The sequence below is a fragment of the Phragmites australis genome, chromosome 6 (assembly GCF_958298935.1).
Source record: "Phragmites australis chromosome 6, lpPhrAust1.1, whole genome shotgun sequence".
Lineage (NCBI taxonomy): Eukaryota > Viridiplantae > Streptophyta > Magnoliopsida > Poales > Poaceae > Phragmites > Phragmites australis.
The window spans coordinates 21,331,802-21,346,567 of record NC_084926.1 but is presented as its reverse complement, the minus strand read 5'-3'; the positions used below and the strand labels follow the sequence as shown (position 1 = coordinate 21,346,567).

General features: G+C 43.3%; 1 protein-coding gene across 3 annotated transcripts in view; it reads right to left on the bottom strand.

The window, feature by feature from the left end:
* Positions 1–6,140: 6,140 nt before the first annotated feature.
* Positions 6,141–14,766, bottom strand: part of LOC133922103 (DNA polymerase epsilon catalytic subunit A-like) — a 29,625-nt gene continuing 20,999 nt past the window's right edge. For all 3 annotated transcript variants that reach the window (XM_062367276.1, XM_062367277.1, XM_062367278.1), the window contains 16 exons: positions 14,499–14,670; positions 14,350–14,414; positions 11,816–11,948; positions 11,631–11,732; positions 11,457–11,540; positions 10,255–10,329; positions 10,099–10,158; positions 9,746–10,002; positions 9,602–9,650; positions 9,218–9,378; positions 8,908–8,974; positions 8,684–8,800; positions 8,296–8,463; positions 7,817–8,020; positions 7,271–7,377; positions 6,141–6,833 (listed from right to left, as the gene is read on the bottom strand). In XM_062367276.1, coding sequence (XP_062223260.1) covers positions 6,473–6,833; positions 7,271–7,377; positions 7,817–8,020; positions 8,296–8,463; positions 8,684–8,800; positions 8,908–8,974; positions 9,218–9,378; positions 9,602–9,650; positions 9,746–10,002; positions 10,099–10,158; positions 10,255–10,329; positions 11,457–11,540; positions 11,631–11,732; positions 11,816–11,948; positions 14,350–14,414; positions 14,499–14,670 — 2,182 coding nt within the window. In that variant the 3' untranslated portion in view covers positions 6,141–6,472. The remainder of the gene's footprint in view (positions 6,834–7,270; positions 7,378–7,816; positions 8,021–8,295; positions 8,464–8,683; positions 8,801–8,907; positions 8,975–9,217; positions 9,379–9,601; positions 9,651–9,745; positions 10,003–10,098; positions 10,159–10,254; positions 10,330–11,456; positions 11,541–11,630; positions 11,733–11,815; positions 11,949–14,349; positions 14,415–14,498; positions 14,671–14,766) is intronic.

Genomic DNA, 14,766 nt, shown 5'->3' with positions numbered 1-14,766 from the left:
TTCCAGCAAGTCCAAGGTCGCCTCAATCGGATATCGTATGCGAGAGTTATGTCAATTTTACTGATATGCTATCCTTGAACTCCGAGTAGACTTTGGAGTTCGACTAGGACTCGACTTTGATTACAAGTAGACTTAGCCTTCAAGTGATGACGTCCATGTGAGGTTGCGGTGTTTCTCCTAGGATACTAAGCAATAAAATAACATAAAAATTTAATAATATTCTATTTTTTACGGAAAAAATATGAATAATAAGAAACAAATTCACCTTGTGTGTATCTAAGAGAGTCATACCCTTATCATGTATAGGACAAAAGCTTAAATTGCCACATTACGTCCAGTTTAAAAGTTTATATCTTGTGAAGATAAGCTGAAGAAATTATACGTAGTAGACAATAATATGATTGTACTGGCCTTCCAAAGAAACATATCGAGCATCATCAGGGACAGCACAGAACCATGAGAAATATATGGCCCCTTTCATCAGCCCCAGATCAAGGCTTAATTCATTTCCAAAAACATAACGTGTTGTATTCCACAATTAATGGGCAGGCTGCAGGTGCACCATTTGTGAAGACGTTTATCGACAAAGTTCAAGATCTTACTTGGTGGAAAAAGCAAGAAAAACATATGGATGGAAAGCAGCAAGTTTGGCCCTGCTTTTCATCCATAGTAGAGGATAGGAGCTAGCAATGCGAGGTGGATATGTATGTGTATGTGTGCATACATGAAGGTACTTAGATGTCTCATACATAGTTAGCATGACAGTGGAAGTGAAGTCGATAGGGCTTGCTGCATGTGTGCATGCTTGTGTGTGCTAGTAATTTGAACAGTTTTAGTACAAATATGAACATGTACTAGCTGTTCCATGAGTTGGACATGGCAATATGGATTTGACCGTGAACAATAAAAAAAAGTGCGAAACCAGCTGAAATGGCATTTGACTAATAATAGCTAGCTCAATATAAGTTACAGTATTAGAACACTCTTGTCTAGTGGAGAAGATAGGTAGAAAAATCTGTTTTGAGGTCATGTGGGAGATGGAGCAGGGAGATCCCACCGCGTCACCGGGGTGCGGGCGCTTCGCCGCCGGTAGTAGGGGGCACCACCTGCAACAGCAAGGGTACCAGATGATGAGCCCGGCGAGGTTCCTCGTCGCCGGCCGGTTTTGATCTTGAATGCAATGATGCACCTCGCCGTACGTCTTCGTACTTCGTCATGTACCCAGCGTCGGTCTGAAGAATCTGATCGTCGGTTGTAGTCGAACACCTTAACGATCAACCTCTCGTTGAAATCTCTTTTATTTCTCTGGTATGTAGATCGACTCTGAGTGCATGCAGAAGTTAATTTGTTCACCTACTTCACTCTCCCTTTTCACCGTGTGTACTCGATCTATTAGTTGGTCAATGTCCTATATACTCTCATGCATGTTCTCTCGATGTCGATCAACGATGTACATCGTGTTTCCTGTTAAGTACGAATTATGAAATCATAGTATATATCTTCCAAGTATATATATAAAGTCTGTATATTCACTTTTACATATACGATGTACATCGTGTTTCTTGTTAAGTACGAATAATGAAATCCTAGTATATATCTTCCAAGTATATGAACTCTGTATATTCACTTTTACATATAATTCCTAAATATGCATGCTAAAGCAAGATATTGTGGCATTTATTAGTGTGTACATGGGATTTAATAATGACTCTCTTTTCCTTAGATTAGCTCGCTGGATCGGTATGCATCGATAGTTTGGACCTATGTTGTGAAATGGAGGAAGTAGATTAACCTGTTTGATTTATTTACACGTACGTAAAACAAATACAAAATACAATCTGCTATTTTTCAAGTGCTTGAAACCAACTTATTTCCGATCACCCTATTCTATACGCTTGGATCAACATCCAATTACCTATGGTTTGAGGTAGGAATGTCAATCAGATATGAGTAGTGCTCATCCATATATGTACCTGTCAATTTTTACCTACACACGGGTACACCCACGAACGCCTGTGGGTGAAGAGCGGGCACCAAACCCGCCGCCCGCAGGTGTACCCGTTTACTGCCAGCCATTTGCACTCATGTGAGGCACTAGGCGTTTGCGGTAGGGTGGTGATGGATCTGAAGCTGGAGACGGCAGGTGTTGGCAGCGTGCCGGAGGCGATAAGGAGCTGGAGGCGCAAGGTGTTGGCGTCAACAGGAGGCGACGATGTGCATTGTGGGAGGCGCGCAGGGGCTGGGCAATGCGCAGGGAGTGTGGGCAGCGGGGGTGCGCGGTGCGGGAGGTAGCAAGGTGCACGGTTCTGTAGGGGCAGGGGCTTTGGGCTGTGACGTGCAGAGATGGCCAAATGAGCCTGTCGGGCTAGCCCGGAACGGGTCCATCTAGGCATGACCCAGCTACGGCATGACCCGGTAGGCCCGATAAAGTTAACGGACTGTGTCGTTCCAGCCGCGTGCCGAAGGCGTGGCCCACGGCACGGCCTGTCAGCCATTGTGCCAGGCCAGGTCGGCCTGTGCACTGTTGCGGCACGACCGGCCCAGTGGCTCGGCATAGTCCGTTAACCTTATCGGTGGCATGGTGACCAGGCGACGAGGTAGGGTGGTATGGTAGCATAACGGTGGGGCGGCCAAGCAGCGGGATATGACGGCACGGTGGCGTGGCGTGCTGTCGGGCTACGGGGCGGGGAGATCGGGCGGCGGGGTGGCACGATGGCGGGGCAGGGCGGCCGGCCGGGGGTGGGGTGGCCTGGTGGCAGGGCGGGGCGGCACGACGACGGGGTGGGGTGGCCAGTCGACGTGGCGAGGAGGATGAGGGCGGGCGTCGGCGGGGCGGTGGAGCGAGGAGGCTGGGGACGGGGCATCACTGTGGGCGGGGCGGGGCAGGCTGTGCCCACGTCAGGTCGTGCCCGTGCCGGGCCGTGTCCGTGTCGGCTCGTCTAAACCGGGTCGTGCCGTGCCAGACCATTGTGCTAAAGGTGTCGACCCAGGCACAACCCGGCTAGTCGTGCTGTGCCGGCCCGACCCATCTACCCTCGTGCCTAGGTCGTGTCTAGGTCGTACCTACAGTGTCGTGCCTCAAGCCGGTCCAGTAGGCACGACCCAGTTGGCCATCTTTAGTGACGTGTGTGCGTGTGACGGTTGGGCTGAGTAATGGACGAGATGAGAAAAAGATATTAGGGTTTGGAGGGTTAGGACCTACCTATCAGAGAGCTATATAGTTATATGGGTTTCGCGGGTATGTGTATGTCTTACCCACACCGTACTCATCTACCCGTGGGTAGTATTTTTTCTCCACGAACGTACATGTGGGTACCAAATGCTACATATACCTTACTCTATTTAGGTATTTATCCGCGGGTAAACAGGTAATCGGAATAAATTGTCATCCCTAATTTGAGGTCATTGGATTTGATCCAAGAGCATAGGATGGTAACTGAAAAATAAGATAGATTGAAGCAATTCTTTTTTAGACCAAGGAGTTTTCGTTCAACCAGGGCACGAGTACAAAAGATAATCATGTAGACAACTCGGTACTTCTAAACGCCACTCGCCCCGCTGCAGAATACAACAGACTTGTTTTGCACAACATGTAGCAGTGTATATGAATTGTATTCACACCAGTCCCTGCTTGAAAATAAGATTGGCCAATTTATGGACTTGAGAAGTTTACTTTGAGGTATCAACCTAATTAAAATGGACCGTGTAAAATAGAGATGCCTGGCTAATACCCATACGGAGGCTGCACGGATCATAGGGGCCCAGGCCTACACGTTAGGTGGATTTACTGTGGTTTTTCCGTGTTTTGAACATGTAACTTCCTAGTTGTAGTACCTTTGAGGATAACTATAAATGGATATACGCTTCGCGAGGGGAAAACAAAGTTGTTTGGTGAACCTCTCGGAGTCTGAACTACCCTCGCCGACTCCTCTCGGGCGCAACCGAAGACTCCGCAAGCAACACCAGGGCAAACTGACCCATGAGCAAGTCACTGTCGACGAAGTCTAATCTAAAAGCAACTTGATCCATGCATGGATGCCGATCCTTGGGGGGTTAATTATATTTTACAACTCTACCCGGATGGCGCATTTTAAAATGCCACTCACCCGGATTTTATCCCTCAAATGCCACTCGGGCCCACATTTCCATCACGCCGCACAACGCCATCCCTTTGCGCCGCCTCTTCGGTCAGGTGACGGAAGGAAGAGAGGGAGGGAGATGGGTGCCGATGGGGAGGGGAAGGAGATGGCGTCGGAGGGGAGCTGGCCAGAGAGAAGGGGGGCTCTAGGGAGAAGACGAAGTCGGGGAGAAGACAACACCGGAGAGGGACGGGCCAACAGCGACACGCGAGCGGGATGGCTGGTTGGGCCAGTCTAGCGGCGTGGTGACCTTGGCCGAGTGGTGGCAGCAGCGGGCAGGTACACCGGAGGCGAGTGCATTGGCGACCGAGCGGCACAGAAGCCAGGACGGTGCGACAGTTCGACGGGGGAAGGGCTGACAGAGAGGACGTGTGATGGAGGGCGACGTGGTGGAGCACAACCAAGTGGCAGTCAAGGCAGCGCGCGCTAGCAGCAGCGCTCTTACCTGAGCGCGGCCGAGCAGGCTGCTGGCTAGGATGCCAAGTAGTGCGAGAACGGAGGCGCGGCATGGCGGCCTTGCACTACGGCTGCACCAGACCGGGGCGGCGTGATGGAGAGAAGCAGAGCGCGGCGGAGATAAGGTCGGGAACTCGTTGGCGACGGCTTGAAGATGGGCGGCACAAGAGGAGCGGCGCCGAGGGGACGACGTGCGGTGCGGGCCAACAGCTGCGTGTACGGCAGCAGAGTGCACGGGCGGCTACGCATGGGGGCAACGCATGGGACGGGCAAGCGGCGCGTCTGTGAGCATGACGGGACTGTGGCGAGCGACAGCGGCACGGGCATGGTAGCGGAGAGAAGGGAGCTTGGCGCGGCGTGACGACGCGTGATGGAAATGTGGGCCCATGTGGCATTTGAGGGATGAAATCCGGGTGAATGGTATTTTAGGTGATAGCTACTCTAAAATCATCTAGTAACACTCTCTAAATCTATAAGCACTAATCACTCTCTAATTGTTGTGTTTAACTGCCTTGGACGATTACTTTAAACACTTTGGTAGCTTGGATGTCTTCTCTAAGTGTGTATGAGCTTCCTCTAGACTCCAGCAGCATGCCACACCTTCAAAAGACTGAGTGGAGGGGTATTTATAGCCTCAAACTCGCGCACTAGCCATTAACCCAACAGCTCAGAAAAGCTGTTAATACCGAATGATATGGTGAGAATAATAGTACTAACATTGAATTATCTGATGAGTACATCTTCAGAAACTAGCCGTAGGACTTCCACTTAAAGCTTCTGTGAACATCGGACGCTTTTGTGTATACATAATCTCCATCATCGAACTATCCAGTGAGTAAATTTGAGCTATTTGAGCCATCTGAGCCTTTACAGCCTCTCTATGTAAATTGCTCCGGTGTAAATCTCCGGTGTACATAGCACGTATCACCGGACCATCCGGTGAGGTATTTTTTGATCTTTAACTCTTGGAAACACATCTGCAGGTTGTGTGAAGCATCCGATCTGTACAACATAGGCACCGAACCTTCCAGTGAGTTAATCTTCATTCTTCCGTGCTTGAATTCTTCTCTGCAAGAATTAGTTCGGCGTGATCCTCTAGTGATCACCGGACGATCCGATGAAGCCATCTGTATTCTCCCGTTTTATCAACAATGCTCTGTTGCTTCTGCCCATTTGATAACGGACCATCCGGTGAGATATAACTGCCTCTGGACATAAAGCTCTGGTGTGTACAATTCTTCCAGTATCGGGCTATTCGGTGAGTATATTTTTACTAAAACTTCTCTAATTCAAATAAACTTTATCTCAACTGTAGTGTCTTCTTTATGTATTACATTCATAAAACGTACTAAAACATATACTTAACAAACATCTAATATCGTGTATTGAGATTCACATCATTAGGCCTTGCGTACACAAAACTAGCGAAATTAATAATAATCCAGGCAGCTAGATTTGAAGACGCAATGCAACTTTGCCGTTAAACTCTAATGCCTATAATTGAAGGTATAATTGTGTTATCGTCATGGTCTCCAACAGGTCTGATTGATACTTTTTACGGTTTATATTAGCAAAAAGTTATTAAAGATATAATAACATGGCAATACTTTTGGCGGCAACAATGCCGATCCTTACTCATCCTCTCAACTAGAGGAAATTTCTAGAACTCTCTTCTCTAAAGATTATTGCGAGAATTTCTAGCTCTTAGAGCAAAAGAAATACATAGATTGATAGTCTGAACTGTTTCACTACGGAAGATCAAACTTGATACTATTATACACCGATTTATGTATACTCATTGGAGCTCTAGCCTATGTAAGTTGGGGGCTACAATCTAAAGATCAGCTACAGTATGCTACCCGAGTTAGCAGCGTGCGTCATCTGACTTCAAGAATCCATTGCACGCAGTCTTGTAGGAGCTGGAATTTTTGGCTGGCGGCGACGTTCAGGAATACCCGCATTTTACTAAGAAAATACGATGATTCTTCCTTGCACCGGAACGAGCCTCCACAGGAGCACTGCTCGGACAAATGGGCGGCTTTTACTTGCCTGCAGCGGAGGCAGACCAGATCCTGCAAGTGGTACAGCCTCTCTCGCTGGCGGACTACCTGTAGTAGTGCATTTTCCATCTGCTCACGGTGGTATGGCTGCCCACACTGCGGCACCGCACATCTCCACTCCTGGCCTTGGAGTGTTGAATCACGGCAGAGATCAAGATCCCGGCAATCATTGCAATAGCTGCCAACATGGTTTTGTTTTATCATATATTAACATCAAGGGAAATAAAAAAGTGCTTATTCTGTACATTGTAGTTCTACAGAACAGCTTGAAACAATTTACTGTCAGGGGTTACATTTTCAGTCTGAGCCAGCAAGCAGCCTAGAACCTAAGGGCGTACGAATTTTACATATTGGGGAAACTCAGCTGGGGACTAGCCACATAAAAAGTAAAAAAAAAAAAACATTTGGTTCTAATTCATATTCTTCCTTTGCTATGAAGATGCATTTCACAACTTAAATAACATTACTAACTCATGTGCATCGTTGCAAGCATAAAAGAATGAAGTAGCTAAAAAATCATCATAAATTATTCATAAAACGGTTTCCAAAACCCTACAATTCAATGACAAAGATCAAACGAGCGCTTTCCATAAATCTAGTTCAGAGGTACAATACCTGCAAATCACATTTGGGAGAGTGAATGAGGCACATGGGTCTTGGAATTGTGCTTCTGGAGCAAACTCCTTTACACGAACCAACTTTAACAAGTTCTTCCTCATTCTCTGTCAAAGGCATTTAAGATGCTGAGAGGAATACTACCGCAATTACAAGTGTAAAAGTCTAAGCTAATGGTCAAGGAATGGCTATTCTGACTACAACATTTGAAAGAAAATGAGTTGAATTTCATGTCAGAATGCAGCACAAGAGCATTAGATATCGCTATTTTGTAACAAAATAAGTTAATCAAGACAGGACAATGCCATGACTCCGAAGTTTTTTGCTTGAGTGGTCAGTATGCATGCAACTAGATCCGAGAAGACAGACATGCTCTTAGACTGCAGATATAGCAATAGCACAGGGAGGGTACTGAACTCATTTAAAAAGCTGAAGCAGTAAAATATAATCTTCTGCTTTACATTGCAACAGTGAAAACAATAACTATCAAGCATTGCAACAGTGAAACAATAACTATCAATTGACTGGTTCACACAGGAGATTTACCAGAATATCATGCTGAACATTCTGATCAAGAGCAAGAACAGCACAGATATGCTTAATGAACTCCAATGCAGCATCTCCTTTATGTCTGTGAGGACTGGATTCTCTATTTGTTGGTTCATTTGATTCAAACTTGCTTTTCCCTTTGAAATGGTGAAGTATATCACTTACAATTTTTAGAAGCTTGTCTGCAAAGAAAGTGCTGATCTGCATAATCAGGTATTAAAACCAGGTTAGAGAAGACTGCATTTGGACATCAGATGATACTCCCTCCATTCATAAATATGTACAATCGAGAATGTGCAGCAACTATTTTTGAAATTTGAATACCATGTAAATAGAAATCAAGATTAGCCTTATGCACAAGAAATGGCGATAGATTCATTGTGGTTAAAATTACACTATGGTAACCATTTTTATGTCAACTTTAAAGCAACATATATTTGTCTGTCCTTTCAAAAACATATATTTGTCTGGATTACCTGGTCACAGAGATATCCTATGACCTGACCCTCAAGATTCTCAGCAGCCATGACTGTTATAGATGGAGTGCATGAGGTATCATCCCTTATAGTTGCTTGCTTAGCTACTTCTTGCATGTATTTCCATGGAATATATAAGAACTCTGAGATGATTAAGACAAAGTGATCCTGGAAAGAAAGAAAAGAGGTTGAAGCAATCACCCAACTTTTTTCTCAAACATGCAGGAGAATTGCATATCATTGCATTAAAGGAGTAAAACGTTCGCAATCACTCAACTTTCAGTTGCAGGATAGTTGTTGAACGTATGATGCAAAGTAAAGAAAGTTACAGTAGACAAACAGAAGCAACTAATGTTAGGGTGACTCTGACTTCAGAAAGATGAATGACCTGTGTAGGTTTGGGCAAGTATTCTGCTATGTTCCAGCTTGAGACTATATCAATATCGTTATCACCATCTGAACAGTCCGCATCTTGTGTTTTAGCCTGAATGCCACCATAGTTATACTGAAACATAAAACAAGATATGAAACATACAAGGTGAATATCCGGTCTATAAGAAACACAGTGAAATAAATCAATATGTTTATAGTAACACAACAAGATGCACAAACCTGATCCATGAACAATAAGGAATGCCAATAGTGCAAAGGTTCCAGCTCTATCCACTCAAAAAGGTCCCTGAAAACAGACACTCCTAGTTTTCAGTTAAGAGAATCACCCATTCAAATTTGGCTGTGTTGTTATTGTTGTTGGTTGATATTTCAAACATCGTGTGGCTTGTTATTCTATTTCCTTGATGTTTCAGCCTTGAGCTGTAACAATGTAATAATGCACTAGGCTTTATGAATCTCATGATGCAGAGGCTGGAACAGTTTCCTTTATCTAAACAATTCAAATTTGGAACTGGAGATGAAACAATACCTTGTCTGTAAGGTCTTTAATAAGCTATCACAGTATGCACGTGCCGATGACAAATCCACTTTTCCAGTATCAATGATTATCTTAGAAAAGTTTGCAAAGATAACATTAGCTCCAAGCTTCCGAAACTCAGCCAACATTAGAGCAAATACCTTCTTCATAACCTGATAAAGTTCAACCATAAAGGAGAAGAAGAGTAAGGAAGTTAAAGATAGAGAAAGTAATGTTGACATGTGACAGTATATCAAGTGACACTAGAATACTAAAAAAACTTATTGTTAAGAAAATAAGTATGCTTTTGCAAATATAATAGTCAACAATGTACATAGTTTGCACAATATATGTATTTTGAAAAAGGACTGACAGCAGTCAATTAATTTAGCTTACATTATGAAGAAGGCGATGGAGAGCTGGGTCATGAAGTTTCGACCGTGGGCTGAAAAATAGACATACAAGAAAGTGCAAAGAACACTGAAGAAAATTAGAAATACAATTACTAACGAGTTCAAGTGCAAACATACGAGTTATTACCTGCAAAGCCAACGGTAGAGATGTTGCAATATTGCATCAGCGAATACATTTCCAGACGACACTGCATCTGAAATGCATCTCTGAATGAGTTGCTTTAGCACCTGGAAAGCAGGTGCACATAAGCTAGGATCATCAAAGTCAGTTTCAGCGGCCTGTGGACCAGGTGCCATGTCTCTTCCAAAGCTACCGATGGATCCTCCGTCCATTTCATCCACTTGACTGCTCTTCAGGAGAGAATTAACAGCCAAATGATGGATCTGTAGAAGAAATACATGTATGTACATGCCGATTATCAGCATGGCGATTAACATATGGCATTCTATGATGTCCAAGCCAACGCATTGGAAGCTTACCTTCAGCTCAACAGAAACTCTTCTGTATGCACCAGGATAAGTAAGCGCAGGCTGAATGACCTGCAAAACGAGGTCGTGTTTAGTCAAATGGCAAAAAATAAAATGCAAAGGGTAAAATACAATGCAGCCCTGGGAAAATAAAACAAAGCTTCTCACCTCATCAGCAAAGCATGTGTCTCCTTCGTAAGTGCCTCCTAAATCAGGAATGCCATCATCAGATATCCATAGTACCTAGCATATATAGCAAATCAGGAAGACATTACAAAAAGCTTCAAACCATACCATCTTGGTCTTTTCTTTTAACGAACAGGGTCAACCTTCAGGCTTCAGGTTCATTAATCTAAACCAAAGACAGTGGCACAAGTACAGCTTCAGGTTTAAATGGGCTGTTACCCCGCAGTTGACATGACACAGTTCCCAGCCCAAATATTTGCACCACAGCATAGCACAAACACCACACAACTAAGCTACCATGATGACTGCTCAGCTTTAGGCAGAAAAAGCTACTATGTATATTTCTTTTATTTTTGCCCATTTAATTTGGAGAGGACAAAAGCAAGGGCTAATGAACTTTAGTGTTAACAAAACAATCTGATCAAGACAGTACAGCAAAGACCTAGGTCATTCCAACTTCCATCAGAAACTGGCCGAACCATTGTGTCATTACAGCTTTCATCAGGAACTGCCCATACAGTGAGCCATTGAGGCAGAATTTCTTTAACAAGTACAAGACTGCCTTACAAATAATAATATCAGTCTCTTTCCACTTCCTGGTAGTTTGAGAGCAGGAAGGATTTTCCACACAACTCAGCATGAACTTGACATATGCCAATTCATTCCTTGCAAAATTGTCAAGTCACCGAGTTTAGAGTTTTGGTTTGGCCCTTTGAAATACAGTAATGGAATAATACGTTTCAATGAAGGACCAGCTTCAGAATCAGCAGAATTGTAGCAATTTGGCGATTAATAGGTATAATTCAGGGAAACATAGCTCAAATAGCAGACCCCACTATTCCCTAAGGAAATGTAGGGAAAGATTTTTGGCAGACAGTTCCTACTTATTTTCCTTTAGAAAAACATATATAACTCACATGATGTCAGACCAGGAATGTACTCAGCTTTCTATGGTCAAAGGCAAGGTATAATTTTGAATATGATGGAGATGACTTGTATGAATGCATGTATTACTGGAAAGCTGCATATCATTCAATAAGCTGGGAGCCTTATGGTGCGCAAAGGAGAGATCGTGTCAATCAGGAGCTCACCACAAAGAACATAACAGAGAAGTGCATGAGATTCGAAATGCAGCCATTCAGACAAAATAGACCCTAATTTCCCCGATTCAAGATAGGACAAACCTGCTGTTGATCACGCAATGCCCTTGAAAAGAACACATCAGCAGTAAAAAGAAGCCAATCTAGTTCAAAATTTCCCAATGGCACCTGTTTCAAAGCATTGATGTTCAATCCAATTTCATAAGAACTGAAATAACCTACTAAAAAAGTATAGAATTCCTAGTAGAAAACACTTACATGTGCATATCTAGCGAGTGAAATTCGTTCATTGAACCACTGGGTTGATGCAGCACAACGCTGCATGCTTGTTCGACCAGCTGTTGCTTGCCAACCGAGAGCCTGAAGAAATAGGAGTAAGTGAAACAAGAAGAGGAAGAAACAAAAATGAAAATAAAATGTAATCACCGTTGTCCGTTATATACCTGATAGTTGTTGTCCCGTGCATTACAAGGAATGGTTACACACGGGAAATCATCAAGGGCTCGTACAGCTGCCTTTATATCTTCGAGTTTAGGGCATTCTATGACGCCTATGACAGGTCCAGGATGTTGTTGCCTACAAAATAATTCACTTAGCCATGATAAGCCAAATAACTAAATAATAGACAGACAAACTAGAATCTTGTGAATAACTTATTCATAAAACAGTGTGTATAAATTTGGTAATTGTGGTGTTGAATCATGCATTTTATGTAAAACATTTGCACTTCATGTACTCCTGAATCAGTTTGTCACTACCTTAGGTCAGTGTTCTTTCAGACTAAACTTAGGCAGACACAACGTTATTCTGAAAAAAGCCAGACACAACGAAGGACTATACTGGATTAGTTGCAACACGAGATCTGATGTGACAGTTACAAGTATTACAGCAACAATAAATTTGGGTTACATGGTGAATCAAGCTATTGAACAACGTACGGAATAGGGATATCTGCCAGTTTCATGCGGTAAATTTTAATTTTTAAAACATCTCTTTGCACACACTCCAACGTTGGTTTCACTAGTGACCATTATAGGTACAGAGCAACCAGCGCTTGACACCCGCATAGTGGGAGAAGCATATGACAACATACATTTGGTAATACAATGCTAATATCTAAAAGGTTTATAGTTTTACACTATCCGATAATGGTTTCAATGACCAACATGAATACGCAGGAACCAGTGTCTAATATCCACAGCAGGGGAAGCATATGGCCGCACACAATTAGTAATACAGCATCACCAAAAGCCATTCAAAGAGACAGTAATAACTTCTCCACTGAAGACGATACTTGATTCTATTAACTTCTCCACTGAAGATGATACTTTATTCTATTACTTTGCATACACTGGCCACCATAGTTGTACGGCGGCGTGGCGAGGTGTGACGACCCACTACCTTCACAACTTTACAGCACTATAGAGCGCGGCGTGGCGACCCCATACACACGTTGGCGTGGCGAGTATACACATTTCAATACTTTTTCCTAATACACATTATCTCTCAAGGTATACATAAAAAAGAAGGAAAAAAAGAAAAAAAAGGAGAATACACAAATTCGACCCATGTAAACCAATCCAGCCCACTAATTTAACCCATGTAAGCCCACACTCTTCCACTTACCCTACCCCTCCATCTCCTCCCTCCCATGCGCCGCCTGCTCCTTCCGCCCTTCCCACGCATCTTGCCCTCCCCGTGCCACCAGCACCGCCTACTCCCTCCCCGTGCCACCTTCTCCCTCCGCCATCCCCGTGCCACCAGCGCCGCCAGCTCCCTCCGCCATCCCCGCGCCACCCGCTCCCACCAAATTTGCACCGAGCACGGGCAGCGGACAGGGATATAGTTACTCCTCTCCCTCACCCGCCATGTCTAAAAGCTGTGGCGTCCCTGTGGCGAGACGCCGTTCTCCGCCACGCCGATATATTGGCGTTATGGTGATGATATCCCGACGCTATGGCAACTTTGCTGGCCACCTTTAAGAACTATCAACGATTTCACGTCCAGCAATATAAGAAACTACCTTGCAACCCAACTATCGCCTTCCAGCAATCATTTACATGACACAACAAAATGCAGTAAATCATACTTACAAATGAGGTGAACTAAGCTGAAGAAAGCGGGCAACCCTAAATCAAGAAACACTTCAGATGCTATTGGCTATTCTTCATAGTGCCAACCAACTGACCGGTAGAGCAAAATATTTAATTTAATACTATATAATCAGTGTACAAGCTGTCACTCATTCTTGATTTATATATTGATTTCTTATGATATTATGCATCTCAGTTTTGTCTAAATTTTATAATTTTCCCCATAAAAAAGAATATTTAAATTTGAATAAGAAATATTTTTAACCCAGATAGTTTTCTAGAAAACTATACCAAAAGAATTATCCTTGGGTAGGAACATGTGGAAATCAGAAATCCACGTGACCAAACAATGACCTAGGCTATCAATCTTCTTTTACTATTATTACTAATAACTTTTTTTTTGCTTTTTTATTCTCGTTGTTGGTGGCACTTATTAGGTTTCAACTCTAGCATACTCCAACTTGCTTTGGACTAAAAGACTCTGTTGTTGTTCTTGTCGTTGCTGTATAGTTTTCTAGAAAAAGATTGGCTAAGGAACAGCTCAGTTGCTGGGAGGTGTGGGTGTACAACCCTACCACCAGGTTTGAGTCCTCTTTAGCTTGAATAGGTCCCTATTTCTTCTTATTTACACAATGCCACATAGTTCCTCCTAGGTTGGTCAAGGTTTTTTTTTTTTGAAAAAGATTGGCTTGTGCCAGTAACCAGGCAGTTGTCATGAAAAAACAAATCTGGATGTGAGCACAGGATACAAAATTTGCATATATGCATGTCCAGTACTTATTAATGCCACAAATCACTAAAAGCAATTCAATAAAGTGTTCATGGCTCACAGAAAAGAAGCAACAAATAAGATTAATTTTCGAAACAATCATAAAATGGCATACCTGTACTCAAGTAACATTATTTGCACGTGTTTGCTACCTGCATCAATTGATGTTTGGTAGTCCACCTAAAGAGAGAATCCAATAATCAGAATGTGGTATGCTAAAGCATGAGAAAACTTATGTATTGAATTTCATGATTTTGCTCATACATTGAAAGTAAGATTCTCAGGCATAGAACCGAAAGCTTGGCAAGCATCTCGAAATTGCTTTTCAAGAAATGACGGAGATAATTCTTTATTACGGAAAGGATTGACGACCACTCCATGTATTCTGAAAGATGCAGGAAAGTACAAGACATATACAGCCCTTCCTTCAGACAAGCTGGAAATAAAAGAATGCATACATCAGTCTCAAATTAAAACGAAAATATAAATAAAGATTAAAAATGGCTACAGTCAAGGTTATTAGCTTTCCAAC